The sequence below is a fragment of the Vombatus ursinus genome, unplaced genomic scaffold (genome assembly GCF_900497805.2).
Source record: "Vombatus ursinus unplaced genomic scaffold, bare-nosed wombat genome assembly UNPS02014798.1, whole genome shotgun sequence".
Taxonomy (NCBI): domain Eukaryota; kingdom Metazoa; phylum Chordata; class Mammalia; order Diprotodontia; family Vombatidae; genus Vombatus; species Vombatus ursinus.
In genome coordinates, this window is record NW_020954576.1 from 62297804 (window position 1) to 62314473 (window position 16670).

Below are 16670 nucleotides of genomic sequence, written 5' to 3' on the forward strand. Positions count from 1 at the left end.
ATGTGCTTTAAAAAAAGGTCATTGGTAAAAGACCTCATTTACTGATTTTTTAAAATTTAGTTTCTATTTTTAATAATTTAAGTTGTTATAGCTCGTTACTTCTAAAGATTTTGCTTGATCATCAGGTTAAACATTATGTTAAAACTTTCTACCCTTCAACTCATTATTGATCTATTGGGTAGCGAATTGTAGAGGACTCAGACTTGTACTTTAATGTATGAATCTTAAAATACTGAGTTGTCTTAGAAAGGCAGATCTGGACTTCGTATAGAGAGCCTTTATCATGAAAGATAAGCAATACAAATACCTAACTTATTTCTATAATTCTTTATATTCTGTTTAGGCCCACATATGTCACTACTTCTACTTTTCGTTTCCAGAAGCTTTTCCTCTTGCATGAAATAAAAGTAACATATTTTAAATAAATACACAATTGTAATACCCTTGTTCTCCATAAACTTTTCAACTTCCTATTCATTTATTCCACAAATATTTACTAAGCACTGAATATACATATTCATGGCATATGAATAATATATGTATGGGATATAAAACATGCAATATATGGTATATGGCATATATTACATGTTTTATACATGGCCAGATAGATTACACACAGACACATATGATGTAGTGTGTATATATATATATATAATATATACATATTATGTATAATATGTACATACTAGAATATTTATATATGGTACATATGTTACATTTATATGATGCCATATATACATACATCTGTGTGATATATGACACATATATAATATGTGTGTATATACATTTAAGTGAATACATATATGTCATTGTTAGGTGCTGCATGGAATACAGTTATAGAAAGATCTGATCCCTGCCCTCAAGTCTCTATATCATAGCAGAGAAGAAACTTGTACCCAAGTATCTAAGATAATAGACAGTATGTGATAAATACTGTATGAGTGGTGAAAACTAAGTTTTACAGACAGCTAGGTGGTGTACTGAGTAGAGCCCAGGACTTGGACATAGAAGACCTGAATTCAAATCTAAACTCAGGTGCTTAGCTCTGTGATCCTAGGCTAGTCACTTATCTTCTGTCTGCCTTAGTTTCCTCAACTGTAAAATGATCGTTGAAATGTGAGTAGTCAGGAAAGAATAGAAAGCATATATTCAGTTTCATTGGATAAAATAGAAAATTTAAGTCCTCTGTGTATGGAGAAATGGTATAATCACTGGGTCATATGGTTTATTTTAGAAGTTTAGATAGCGCTGGAACAAGGATGATCTTGGTGAATATTTTATCCTTGTGTATTGTTGTTGCCTTTCTTCAAATTGTTCTGCATTTCTTTTAAGATTTTTAGATAACATTATGCTAGTTAATTATTTATATCAAACCAATTTTATCTTTTTAATGAAAAAATTCTTAGATGTTAATAAAGCGATCTGTGATAAGTTTAAATCTTTTTATGCAGCATTATGTACCTATTGCAAATTATTTGGCTTCTTTTACATTTCCAAACTTCTAAAAGACTTTTAAAAATACTTAGTAACCAGTGGTTGAATAAGTAGGCTAAGTACAAGGTTGTAAAGGCCAATTGTTAAAGAATGAAACTAATGAGGGTTAAAAATCTTAGCAGAAGTCAGCACAAAAGGATGGTCAAGCAAGAGTTGCTAGGTTACTAGCTCAGAAGAATTTCCCAATACCGGGAGCAACAAACTCATTTGATTAGTTTGTACATTATAGTTTTGGTGGGTAACTAATGTTCTGCATTCTTCCTGATTTAATGACAGGAAGTGGAAGTTTACTGTAACCTTATGTCCTTTCACAGATTGAAACCTGGAAGGGTGCCCAATTACATTACCTGTTGTAAGGCTGGCTATTTTTTGGTTTCAGTCACATGACCCAAAAGATAAGGAATGTCAGGAATTTTCAACACATTTACAATGGAATCCAAAACAATAGGCCTTTCATACTATTCTAAAGGCATAACTTTAATTTGTTATTTTAACTTTTCAGAGGAACAGGGATAGTATAAAGTATTGAAGTCCAGCCTGTATGGAAACTTTGTATCTGGGAGACAAAAAGGTATATTTTAAAACTATGGGTCATTCAAGGATGTTTAAAAAACACATTTGCTTTTGCTTTGCTTCCGTGGTCTTCTAACAATTTTTGCTCAGGAATAAAATTTGCTTTTAATGTTCAAGTATCAGTGCTTCTCAGTTTTTTGCTTATCTTCTTTCCAGTCCCCTAATTCTTCCATGGTTTTGATGCTATTTAACATTGTCAAATCTATTCCATGGGAGGTGGGAAGTAATACTGCAGAGTTTGTAGTAATGCAAAATCCTCATTGGATTTTGAGGTAAGGGGATAATGCAATATTTAAGAGGTCATCTGGTTCAAAATCCTCGTTTTATAAACGAGGAAACATACTCAGATTAAATGACTTGACCAGCACCACACAGGTAGTTTTTATATTCTCTGACCCCAAATCCAATATGTTTTCAATTATATTATATTAGTTTTAGTGCCTTATTTGATAATATTATCCTTTATCTCACCATGCTTTTGTACTGGCTGTCCCCTTTTCCTGGAATGAATGTTGTTCTTCCTCACTTTTGCCTCCTGGCTTCCCTGGTTTCCTTCAACACTCAACTCACATCTGACCTTCTGCACCCTTTCTTTTACACGGTATCTTGAATATACATAGTTTTTTGCAAATTTGCTGTTGTTCAGTCATTGCAGTTGTGTCTGACTCTTTATGACCCTCGTTGGGGTTTTCTTGGCAAAGATGCTGGAATCCTTTGCCATTCTCCAGCTCATTTTACAGATGAGGAACTGAAGCAGACAGGATTAAGTGACTTGCCCAGGATTATACAGCTAGTAAGTATCTTCCTGACTCCAGGCCTGGTGCTCTATCTAATGCTCCACCAAACTACCCCTGTTTGCACATTGTCTCCTCCGTTAGGATGTGAGCACTTTGTGTTTTTTAACCTTTTCTTTTAACCTTTCTTTATCTCCTCACTGATTAGCTCTGTGCCTGGCACTAATCAGTACTTAAGAAATGCTTGTTGACTGAGAATTAAATGAGATAATATTTGGAAAATGTAGAGTCCTGTGTAAACAACAAGATATCAGTTTGGATTTAGTTTTGTTTGGTGGGGAAAGATGTTTATTAAAGAGTAAAATTGCACTTTGAATGATGGGTTGTTGTTGTTTATCCTTCATTCTCCAAGAGGACCATGGCACCAGGAAGGTGATGCCATAACTTGCAATGGGTAGGCCTGGACAAGGGAGTGTAGATTGTCAAGATTCAGATCAGCCTCGCTTGAATGGAATGTTTGTGTTATGGGAATAGTAGGAGATGAAGTTGGAAAGGTTGAAGGAATGAATGTGAGAGACATTTCTGAGGAACTGATAGAACTAGATGGCTGGATAGGAGGAAGCAAGGGAATAGTTAAGACTGCTTTCATATTTTAATAACTGGTAAGAATTGTGTCATTAGTAAGAATGTGAAAGTGAGAGAGGGCTGGTTTCAGGGGTAAAATGATTTCAATTTTAGACCTATTTAGGTTAAGGTGATGGTGGTGTATGTAAGTGGAAATACTTGGTAGAGATATGTTGGAGACATGAGCCTGAAACTTGGAGAGAGAGGTTAGGGTTGGCTACTTAAACTTCAGAGTCATTTACAGAACCAGTAGTTTAAAACCACAAGAAGTGAGGTCTCTGAGCAAATGAATGAGAGAGAGAAAAGTAATTGGCAGAGGACTGAGACTTTAGGAACGTCTACATTTATTGGTAAGGAAGAAATGCTGCCGAGGAGACAAGATAGTCAGAGAGAATTATCTCTCTATTAATAATCCCATATAGTCTAATGTCACAAAAGGTAGGGATAAGGAATTTCATGAAGGTAAAGCAACAGTGTCAAGGTACAGAGAACAGTTACAATAGCAACTGAAATAAAGATCCTTTGACTCAGTGAGTGAAAATTTAATAAGAATGATGGTAAGAGGATATTGATTATGAAAATTTCATAAGTGAGTAGGTGTTGAAGAAGGGGGGGAGAACATATATTTCACTCGTTTGAGATGTTGACAATGAAAGCATCTTCTCCTTCAACTACATTTCCATTACTTCCTCCTTTTACATTCCCATTACTTTCCTCCTTTTACATTCCCATTACTTTCCTCCTCAGACTTTTTCAATTACATCCTATCTAGTCTTTCCTCTTCTATTTTGATCTTGTTCTTTAGGAAAAAAAAAAGAACTATTAAGGTAGATCATTATCAACAGGTCACCTCTGTCCTTACCCTGCCTCCAACATAACAGAATGCACAAGAATAAGCTCTGTGGGCATGTGTTTGGTTTAGAAGATAGATTTTCAAAAGGCAATTTGTCTATTTCCATTCTCAAAGGATGTGGTCGTATCTTCCTGTACTGCTCCCCTTTATGCACTCTAAATTCCAGCCACATTGGCCTACTTGTTCCTTGAATTTGACATTCCATTTTCTCCCTCCATGCCATCTCATAGCCTATTGCCCATGCCTGGATAGCACTCTTTCTCACCTCTCATTTTAAGAATCCTTGGTCTACTTCCAACTCAGAACTTTTATTAATTCCCAGATTTCATTTGTTAGTGCTCACTCCTTTCTCAGATTATCTTGTAATTTATTCATCCCTCCCCATAGAATGTAAGGTCCATGGGGCAGGAACTGTTTTTTGTTTTTTTTTAACTTTTGTCTTTGTGTCTCTGGTGTTTAATATTTGTTTGTTTTAATTGTTGAGTTGAGTTGAATGTCAGTCCATTGCTTACAACTCTTCCTTAATTTCCTGTTGCAAACTGAGTAAAGTTAATACCTCTTTGTGATTCATGACTTCTGGTCAACTCTATCTTTGTAGTCTTATTTCTTACTACATACTACTTTTATCTGTGCATTCTTTGCTTGGCCTAAACTGGACATTTCCTGTTTCCTGAATAAATCTTATTTTTTCCTTCATCCCTTTGTGTTGTTCCCTCAGTCTGGAATGCCATCCTTTCCTCTTTTTTACCCATTGAAGTTCTTCTCATCCTTTAAAGCCCAAATCAAATGGTTGTTGTGGTGATACTTGTTGATCTGGTCACTTTGGCAACAGGGTAAAGTTGGGGGTAACAGTCTGGTGTTACGGGCTTACTTTAGTGGTACCTTTGTCACCAAAGTTTTACTTTTGCCATGTCTTATGCCATGGTTAAGTAAAGCCATCATTTGTGGAGGTGGGACAAACAGGAGGCTTTTGAAATAATTTGAGTAGCTACTGATAAGGACCAGTATTAGATTGATAATAGCAGTAGGAGTAAAAGGAAGAGGATGGATATTATAAGCCTTAACGATTGATTATATGTGGAGCATGAGGGAAGAAAATTAAAGATAACACCAATGTTTAGAACATAGGTGACCAGGTAAATGGTGCTATTATTGGCAAATAGAGAAGTCTGTAAGGGTGAACAGATGGTTAAAAATGTGGTAAATTCTGTGTTGGTCATGTTTGTAAGTATTGAGATTGTGTTTTTAAAGCTTAGGAGAAAAGTCAGGCCTAATGGTATAGATTTGATATTTTTCTGTTTGGAGATGATAGTTGAGCCCATGGGAACAAATTGATGGCCAAGGCGAATTTAGAGAGAAAAGAAGTTTGATGTCAGAACCTTGGGTAATAGCATATTAAGTGGTCAGCAGAAGAGTGATTAGAGAGTTAGGAAGAGAACCAAGAGGATAGTGTGTATATCTTGGGAAAAAACAGTATACTCAGAATAAAGGGGAATGGTCTACAGCAATGTTAAACTCAAGTAGAAACAGATTCCTCTAGGTTGCATGTTGATTTAGAAAATGACAAATGAACATTATCTATTGTTGTATTATACTTTTTTTTGGGGGGGGGTGAGGCAATTGGGGTTAAGTGACTTGCCCAGAGTCACACAGCTAGTGAATGTTATGTATCTGAAGCCGCATTTGAACTCAGATGCTCTTGACTCCAGGGCCGGTGCTCTATCCACTGTGCCATCTAGCTGCCCCTATACTTTTAAAAATTTTGTTAAACATTTCCCAATTACATTTTAATCTGGTTGAGGCTGCAGCCTGGAGTTTTGCTTGCTTGGAGCCCATAGGGAGTTTGATACCTCTGGTCTATAGTATCAAAAATGGCAGAGATGTTAAATAGATAGAATACTAAGAAAAGGCCTTTGTGTTTGGCAATAAGGCAATTATTAGAGATCCCTTAAGAGAGTACATTTAGTAGAGTAGGAGGTGGGGGGGACGATATAAGCCAGATTATAGAATATTGTGGCATGAATAGAGGCATCATGTAGAGTTTACTTTTTCAAGTCAATTCAACAAATATTTATTACATATATGCTGTGTTCCAGACATTGTCCAGTACAAGGATACAAAAACCGACAATGATATGGTCCTTGACCTGAAGGAGCCTACATTCACCTTGAGGAGAGAGAGGCATAATATATGCATTGATAAGTAAATAAAATATATATACGAAATAACTGGGGAGGAGGTAGCTCTAACATCTGGGAAGATCAGGAAAGGCCTAGTGAAGAAGGTAGCACTTGAGCTGAGCTTAGAATGGAGCTCATTATTACCAATGGTAGAGTTGAAGAGGAAGAGCATTCCTGGCACGGGGAACCACTTGTGTACAGGTATAGATGTGGGAGATGGCAGGTTATATGTAGGTAACAGCAAGCAGACCAGTTTGATTGCAACCTAACACATGCAAAGGGAAATAATGTGAATACAGTTTAGAAAGATAGCTCTTCATAATTTGGCTCCAAAAGAGTAGTTTGTGTTTTATTTTGGAGATATAAGGGAACCATTGGAACTTGTTTGGGGAGTGGAGGTGGGGAAGTAGTGAAGCGCTCTGACCTGGTTTTTAGGAATATCAGTTTAAGAGCTGGAGGATGGATGGGAGGTGCGGTGCAGGGAGAAGAGACTGGAGGCAGGAAGGCTGATTAGAAGGCAGTTGGTAGTAATAAAGGTGAAAGATGATGAGAGCTTGATCTAGGGTAGTTTGTGATATGACTAAAGAAAAGAGGATAAATATGTGTGGATGTAAACTCAATTAAACTTGGTGATGGGAGGTGAGGAAGAAGAAAGAATCAAGGATGGTTGCAAGGCTGTGAACCTAGATGACTGGAAGAAAGGTGATGCCTTGACAGAAATAAATAAATTAGTGTGAGGGCCGGGTTTTGGAAAAAGGATAAAGAACTCTGTTTTGGATATCTTGAGATGGAGATGTCCAGCAGTCAGTTGGAGATGAAGGACAGGAATCTAAGAGAGGGTTTAGGTCTGGATAAGTAGATTTGGGAGTCACCTGCATAGAGATAATTGAGCTCATGAGTGCTTATGATGTAACAAAGGGTGTGCTTGAGGTAACATGGACATAGATTTTAAAATCCCTCAGTATAAGGGCAAAAGTTGAGATGTTTAAAAAAAAAGAGAAGATAGGGCCAGAACAGAGCCCTGGAGTATACCCACATAAAGGAGTTGAAATGTGGGTAATAATCCAGCTCAGACTCTGAGAGGGAGCAGTCAGATGTGTAGGAAGAGAAGGAGGAGAAAGCAATATCAAGAAAATCCAGTATTCAGGAGGAGGGTGTCAAAAGCTACAGAAAAGTCAAGAAAGGTGAGGATTAAGAAATGGCCATTGGATTTAGCAATTGAGATATCCTTTTAACTTTGGACAGAACAGTTTTAGTTGAGTAGAATAGTCAGAAGTCAGATTGCAAAGGGTTGAGAAGTGAATGGGCAGTGAAGATTGGAGCCAATAAATAGAAAGAGCTTTTTTATAGAAGTTTAATTGTGAAAAGGAGGAGAGCTATAGGATGATAGCTTAAGTAGATGGCATCAAGTGAATATTTTTAAAGGGGAGAGGGATGTGGGCATCTTTGTAGTAAGCAGGGAAATGGAGACTGAAAATTAGGGAGAAGGGGTGATTAAAGAGACAAAGTTTCAGAGGAGACAGACAAGAAGGGATAGGATCAAGGGCAAAAGTAGAGTGATTGACTCTCTTCCTCTAAGACTTGGGCAAAGAATTGAATGAATGAAAAGACATTTATTGAGCATTTACTATGTAGGTTCTGTGCTAGTGCTAGGAATACAAATGCAAACATGAGACCTACATCCTGTCCTTAAGGGAGCTTACATTCTAATAATGGAAGAAAACACATAGGGGAGTGGTGGCAAAGAAGGGAGTTTTGGTATGGGAAATCATAGAGATGATGAATTGATCTATAGAGCAATTGATTGACTTGTCCTTTCTGGAGCAATAGTAGCATCGACTTTATTAATTACTGTTCCCAAAGCAAGAAGTGAGGAAAAAAATAAAGATGAGGAGAGAGGGATGGGCCCAAGTGGCAGTTGGGCTGATAGCAAGTTGTTTCAAATGAATGTCTGGATGGGATGTAAAGCATGGTTTAGTCTGGGACCAGCTAGATAGATGCCTTAGTTGAGTTAGCAAATGCCAGTCAAGACCACTCAGCCTCAGGGTGAGAGTTCCAAAGGTGAATGGGTTAATTCATCAGGGAATAGGGGCATGGTTACTGGAAGTCCAAATCTAGAGGATGCTATTCCAAGTGATGAAAAGTTAAATAGTGATAGAGAAAGTAACAGGAGGGCTGAATGAGATGTGAAGCATGCTTTGTTCTAAAGCCATTTAGATATTATAGGTTGGATAAGTTTACATTCACTCTTTAATGCATCTCAGTCCCATGACTGGAGAGCGGGGGTTATTGAGAACATTTGAAGTATAGAATATCTGGTTAGAAGAGGTAACTTGTGACAGATGCCTCAATATTCTAATAAGGCAGCAGATAACCTCTTCTGTTGAGAATAGATGCTAAGTGGATTGTGAGTCAATCAAGAATGAGAAAAAGGATCAATATGCAGCTCTTAAGGCCTAGTTAGCATTAGATAACATAAATTTGTAGTGGATTCAGTCAATGTGGTTATGTGACTTTCTCCTCCTTGAGTTTAGCAACAGCACCCAAATAGGTGAGAAGATATAGAGGATGGGGATAATCTAAAGTTTAGGTTAGGAAAGGGATGAATGGAGATAAGACAAGGGGAAAGAAATTCAAGGATAGAGAATGGTTTAGAGTTACCTCTAGTGCCAAGATTGCTACTGGAGGAAAATGAGATTGGAGGATTATAAGGCTGGGTCAGAGATGTAGATTGGGAAAGCAGGCAGAGATAAAGTGACTATAGTTTGTATTGAGGAGATAATTTTGGGAGGCGTGAGGTACAAGGAGAGGTAAAATAATAGGAGGTTGTGATCAGATATAGGAATTTCAGTTTGGAATCATGGAAGAAATCAAAGGAATTGCCATCCCTGTGTATGGCTAAGTTGGAGTGAAGGTATAAGTTACAGAAGTTAGGAGCAGAGGAATCTGAAGAACTGAGAAGCCAGTGTGCTTGAGGTAACATGGGCATGGATATTGAAATAAGTATAAGGGCAAAGGTTGAGATGTTTAAAAAAAAAAAAAAAGCAACCCAGGTAAACTTTTTGAAAAAGAAATGAAATCACCTGAGTACGTAGATGCATAGATAACAGCCACAAGCATTTTTGTTGCCTTTGATCCTGAGCAGGGGGGTGCATGAGATCTAGAAAGCCAGAGGGCAGAATGGGGTCACAGTACTGGTAGACTTTATGGCAGTAGTTTTTGGGGGGGAAGGAAAGAGAACCTAGGAATGGGGGGTGATGATGTGCTAGAATTTTTAGTTATAATTGAAGAAGACAATTGAATGACACCCCACTGGTGACTCATAATAGTATCCATCCTCTGGGCCTGGTAGACTGTTTTGTGGTAGGTTGCTTAGGGCTGCATCATTAGCTTATTCGGTACCCAAAGGATGTTTGTCTTTGAAAGGAAGAGTAGAAATGAAGTGGATAGTAGCTTCCTGAGGTAATCAAAGAAGAATTTTTTTTTCAGGATTTGTGAAACCTAAGTAAATATGCGAAGTAGCCAATAGAGAAGGAGATTGAAAATGTCAAAGCATATTTAACAATTTTATTGGCATATTGAAATCTCACCATTTGTGTGCTCTTTGCAGTTTTACTACTTGAGAAGATAGAGCATGATGACATCTGCAATAAAACGCTAAAGATTACAGATTTTGGTCTGGCTAGGGAATGGCATAGAACAACCAAAATGAGTGCAGCTGGTACATATGCATGGATGGCACCCGAAGTTATCAAGTCATCCTTGTTTTCTAAAGGAAGTGATATCTGGAGGTAAGTATCCATATACATTTGGCTTTTACAAATAGCTCTGTGGAAGTTAGTTACTGTGGTCTATGAAAGGAAGATGTTAATGTATCCAGTAGCTTTAAGTACACACAAAAAAAGTTCTTTTCTAGGAATGCTTTCTGTTTATGATGTCTCCATATAAACTTTTAAGCCAATTTAAAAATAGACCAGAATAAATAACTTGAGGTTTTTATTTTCAGAAAATCTCTACTTGTTGGTTCAGTCTTATTATTTAGTGCATGTGGTGTTTTTCCAAATTGTAGGTTTGCTCATGATGGATGAGACCTTTTCTTGAGTGTCTTTTCATCATAAAGTGCAAGTTTCCAGACTGAATTCAGTTTAGTTCAATAAATTCAAATAAATAAATAATAATGCCCTTATTTATTTGTACAAAACTCTATGTTGAGGAAGATGCAAAATTTAGATGAAACATCCATACTTTACGGAGGTTTGACTAGTAAGGGGAATTTGATATTTATGAATAACGACAACACTTATATACCTTAAAGAGGTCAAATTTTCTGAGAAATCCAAGGAAGAAGGCCATTACTGACTAGGGCAATCAGTTAAGTTTTTCTCAAAGGAATTGTCTTTGAATTAATCTTGAACTCTTTATTTTCATAAACACCATTTAGAATTATTTGCATGATCAAAAAGCACAAAGATGAGCAAGTGTGTAGTATATGGGATTGGGGCAAAAAGTCTATTTAGCCAGAAAATAGAGTATATGGAAAGGGAGTACATGAGTAGCATACTATAAAGGTTATATAGTAGGATGGTGCCATGTATAGGAGAACCTTAAGTGTCAGGCAAGGCAAATTGAGTATAACTTGCTAGGCAACAGAAGGAACTTCTGAAGACTTTTAAGCAGAGAGGAATAAATGAATGAATTAAGCATTTATTAAGCACTTATTATGTGCAAAGCACTGTGGATACAAATAGAAAAGTAAGGTAATCCCTGCTCTCAAGGAGCTCATAGTCTAATAGGGGAGACTATACAAATCAGATGGAAAAATCTTGGTGGTGTTTAGGGTGCAGTGACAAACTGGTGGTAATATCTATGGCTAGTTACAAGGAATAATAATCTGGAAATTGTATGAAAAATAAAGGCACCATGGTATAGCAAATAGAATCCTTGACTAGGAGTAAAATATTCCAAATTTTATCTTTTAGACTTACTAGCTATGTGATGATGGGCAAGTCAATTTCTTAGAACCTCACTTTCAGGGGGCAGCTAGGTGGCACAGTGAATAGAGCACTGGCCCTGAAGTCAGGAGGACCTGAGTTCAAATGTGGCCTCAGACCAAACACTTGACATGTACTAGCTGTGTGTGACCTTGGGCAAGTTACTTAACCCCGATTGCCTCACTAAAAAAAAAAAAAAAAAAAGAACCTCACTTTCCTCATCTGTAAAATGGATATATGCTGCTTAAATCATAGAGTTAATAAAGTGCTTTGCAGTCCTTAAAATGTATATGTGTCAGGTACTTATTATTGGAGGAGGGAGAGTAGAGGTGAAAAGACCTATTAATAGGCTATTGCAGTAGTCTAGGGATCTGGTAATAGGAGTTTGTACTAGGATAATAGCCATAAGAATAGAGAAGGGGAAATAGATAGAAAAGACTCTTAATATCATGAGTTGACTGGTAAATCTAAAGACACGATTGTCTCTATTGGCAGAAATTTGTAATGGATTAGATAAGAGGTTGGGGAGAAAAGAGTCAGAGGCTTTGAATTTGAAAGAAAGAGGAAATGGTACCACAGATAAAAGTAGTGAAGTTGGAAAGAAGTTAGGAAGTAAGAGCAAGAGTTCAGTTTTGCATATTTGGAACTTGATATTCTGGTGGGACATCTAGTCATAGAACAGCAGTACACTTTACTTTAAGCAAGTTAGAATTTACAAGAGAGTGAATATTAACTTCACAAAAGGTTTTTCACATAATTCTTTTAAGTGGCAAATGCATGAAATGCATACAGCTTTTAAGAACTGCCTTGGACTTCTGGAAGGCAAGATGGCAGAGTCAGCTGAAAATCACCTGAACTCTACTAAAATCACCTCCAACAATAGCTCCTTAAAATAAATTCTGCAAAGGCAGAACAAACAGAAAGACAGGGTGAAACAATTTTCCAGCCCAAGAAAACTTGGAAGGTTGACAGGAAAGGTCTGTCTCACTCAGGTAAAGGAGGAGCGCAGTCCAAGCCAGTCAGTGTCCCAGAATGCCAGCAGCAGGCCCTGCCTCCACAAACCAACAGGAGACCTTCGGCCCCAGCACAGGTTAGTGAACAAGGCCCAGTGGCCCCAGTGCAGTGGTAGGCAAGAGACCACCCTCCTGCCTCTGGAGTAGCACCAGGGTCCCCCTCCTTCTCCTACCCCTTGCAGGTCTGGCACAGCAACAAGGTGCCTCTTCTCTCCCCCCTGCCACCCACCAAAGTCTCAGTACAGCACCAGACCCCCTGCTCACCCAAGCACAACATCAGGCATCACCTGCATAGCACCAGACTAGCAGCCAGGTCCTGCATTCCCTGGCACAAGAAGCTAGGAACATTGCCCCCTCCACCCCAGGAACAGAGTTCAACTTAAAAGTAACAAAATAGGCTGGAAAAAATGAGCAAAAAACAACAACAAAAAAGAACCTGACCATAAAAGGTTCTTATGGTGATAGGGAAGATCAAAACACAAACTCATAAAAGGACAACAATGTTAAAACATCTGAATTCAAAGCCTCAAAGAAAAATCAAAATTGGTTTCAGACCCAAAAAGAACTCTTGGAAGAGCTCAAAAAGGACTTTAAAAATAAAATAAGAGAAGTAGAAGAAAAATTGGGAAGAGAGAATATTGCAAGAGTGAAAAAAGAGTCAACAACTTGATAAAGGAAGCACAAAAAAATGGAAAAAGATGTAAAAAAATATTCAAGAAAACAGCTCCTTAAAAAGTAGAATTGGCCAAATGGAAAAGGATATAAAAAAGCTAAATGAAGAAAATAACTCCTTAACAATTAGAATTGGAAAGGTGGGAGCTAATGACTCCATGAGATATCAGAAGCAATAAGACAAAATCAAAAGAATGAAAAATAGAAGAAAATATAAAAGATCTCATTGGAAAAACAACTGACCTGGAAAATAGATCCAGGAGAGATAATTTGAGAATTATCATACTACTTGAAAGCCATGATCAAAAAAAAGAACCTGCACATCAAGAAATGATCTTCAGATTATCAAAGAAAACTGCCCTGCTATTCTAGAACCAGAAGGTAAAATAGACATGGAAAGAATCTATCGATCACCTCCTAAAAGAGATCCCCTAAATGAACAATTATAGCCAAATTACAGAACTCCTAGGTCAAGGAGAAATATTACAAGCAACAAGAAAGAAACAATTCAAATATAGTAGAGCCACAGTTAGGATTACACAGGATTTAACAGTTTCAGAGGATGTGGAATATGATATTTCAGAAGGCAAAGGAGCTAGGACTATACCCAAGAATCACCTACCTACCCAGAAAAATTGGGCATAATTCTTCAGAAGAAAAAAAAATGGTGAATCAGTGAAATAGAGGACTTTCAAACTTTTTTGATGAAAAGACCAGAGGTGAACAAAAAATTTGATCTTCAAACTGAGATTAGAAGGAAAGCAGAAAGCTGGGAAGCAATCTTTATAGCAAGCATCTCTAATAAAGGCCTCATTTCTCAAATATATAGAAAACTAAATCAAATTTATATGAATACAAGCCATTTACCAATTGATAAAAGGTCAAAGGATATGAACAGGCAGTTTTCAGATGAAGAAATCAAAGCTATCTATAGGCATATGAAGAAGTGGTCTAAATCACTTTTGATTAGAGAAACGCAAATTAAAATAACTCTGAGGTACCACCTCACACCTATCAGATTGGCTAATATGACAGAAAAAGAAAATGATAAATGTTGGAGAAGATGGGGGAAAATTGAAGCACTAATGCACTGCTAGTTGTGAACTGATCCAGCCATTCTGAAGTACAGTTTGGAACTATGCCCAAAGGACAACCAAACTGTGCATACCCTTTGATCTAGTAATACCACTACTAGGTCTATATCCCAAAAAGATCACAAAAAAGGGAAAAGGACCCACATGTGCAAAAATATTTATAGCATCGCTTTTTGTGGTGGTAGCAAAATATTGGAAATTGAGGGGATGCCTATCAATTAGGGAATGGCTGAACAAGCTGTGGTATATGAATGTAATGGAATACTATTGTACAATCAGAAATGGTGAGCAGGAAGATTTCAGAAAAACCTGAAAGACTTGTATGAACTGATAGAAAGTGAAATGAGCAGAACCAGGAAAACAGTGTACACAGTATCAGCAATGTTGTGTGATCATCAACTATGAATGATTCAACTCTTCTCAGCAATGCAATGATCCAAAACAATTCCAGAAGACTAACGATGGAAAATGCTTTCCACACTTAGATAAAGAACTGATGGATTCTGAATGTAGATCGAGGCATACTTTTTTCACTTGCTTTATTCTTTTTCATGTTTTTTTTTCTCTTGATCTGTTTCTTCTTTCACAACTGTGATTAATATGGAAATATGTTTTACATGATAGCACATGTATAACTTATATCAAATTGCCTCGCATTTTAAGAAGAGGGAAGGGGAGGGAAAAAAATTTGGAACTCAAAATCTTATAAAAATGAATACTAAAAATTGTCTTGAAATGTAAATGGGGAAAAATAAAATACTGTTTAAAAAAAATTCATCTGCAAATACAGGACTCAAGAGAAGAATAAAAGGTAAAAAGGAAAGAGAAACAGAATTCAATAAGCCTAAAAATGTTTTCATCCCTACATAGGAAGATACTTGTAATTCTTAAGAACTGTATCACAGGGGCAGCTTGGTGGTGCAGTGGATAGAGCACTGGCCCTGGAGTCAGGAGAACCTGAGTTCAAATCTGGCCTCAGATTGAATACTTGGCACTTATTACCTGTGTGACCCTGGGCAACTCACTTAACCCCAACTGCCTAAAAAAAATAAATAAATTTAAAAAAAGAGCTGTATCACTATTTGCAGTTAGGAGTATACATAGATCAACGGTGTGTGTATAAGGTGACTTTGATGGGATGATATCCCATCAAAAGAAAAATAAGGGTTAAGAAAGGGAACTACACTGGGAGCAGAAGGAAGGTAGAGTTAGAATGGGGTAAATTATCTCACATGAGGCATGAAAGACCTATTACAGTAGAGGGGAAGATGGGAGGTGGGGCAGTAGGCGTTGGTTGAATTAGCTTATTCTCATCAGAATTGTCTCAGAGAGGAAAGAACATACCTAATCAGTCAGATATAGAAATCTATCTTACCCTATAGTGGAAGAGGGGCAGTGACTGACAGGATGGAGGGCAGATTGGGGGCGGTAATGGTCAGAAGTAAAACACTGGTGAAGAGGGAAAGGGTGAAAGGAGAGAGACAAGGATAAACAGGAAGAAAAATAGGATGGAGGGAAATACACAGTAATCATAACTATGAATGTCAATGAGATGAACTCACCCATAGAACAAAAGCAGATAGCAGAGTGGATTAAAAACCATAATCTACAATACCTTGTTTCCAAGAAACATATTTGAGGCAGAGAGACATAGAGTAAAGGTAAGGGGTTGGAGCAGAATCTATTATGCTTTTGCTGAAGTAAAAAAAATAAACAACAGGGATAGCGATCATAATTTCAGACAAAGCAAAAGCAAAAATAGATATAATTAAAAGAGATAAGGAAGAAAACTACATCTTGCTAAAAAGTACCATAAACAATGAAGTAATATCAATATTAAACATACATGCACCAAGTAGTATAGCATCCAAATTCTTAAGAAGAAGTTAAGTGAGTTATAGGAAGACAGTAAAACTATACTAGTGGGGAATCTCAACTTTCCCTTCTCAGACCTAGATAAATCTAACCACAAAATAAACAATTAAAAAAAGAGCTGTAGGAAGTTAGGGAGGTGAATAGAATTTTAGATAAGTTAGATATGATAGGCCTCTGGAGAAAATTGAATGGGGATGGAAAAGAATATATACCTTTTCCTCAGTGGTACATGGCACCTACACAAAAGTTGACTATGTATTAGGATGGAAAAACTTCACAAACAGATGAAAAAAGTCAGAAATAGTAAATGCATCCTTTTGAGATCATGATGCAATAAAAATTACATGTAATAATGGGCCATGGAAATATAGACTAAAGAGCAAATCATAAAAACAAACAATAATTTCATAAAAGACAACAACAACGAGACAACATACCAAAAAACTTGTGGGATGCAGCCAAAGTCAAACCCTTACTTAGGGGAAAATTTGTATCTCTAAATTCTTACAGCGATAAAATAGAGAAAGAGCAGATCAATGAATTGAGCATGGAACTAAAAGAAACTAG

General features: G+C 37.0%; 1 protein-coding gene across 1 annotated transcript in view; it reads left to right on the forward strand.

Moving 5' to 3' along the window:
• The window catches only part of LOC114049458 (mitogen-activated protein kinase kinase kinase 21-like), a 108638-nt gene that overhangs the window by 53018 nt on the left and 38950 nt on the right, over positions 1-16670 (forward strand). Inside the window, 1 exon segment of the mRNA XM_027870707.1 lies at positions 10069-10249. Coding sequence (XP_027726508.1) covers positions 10069-10249 — 181 coding nt within the window.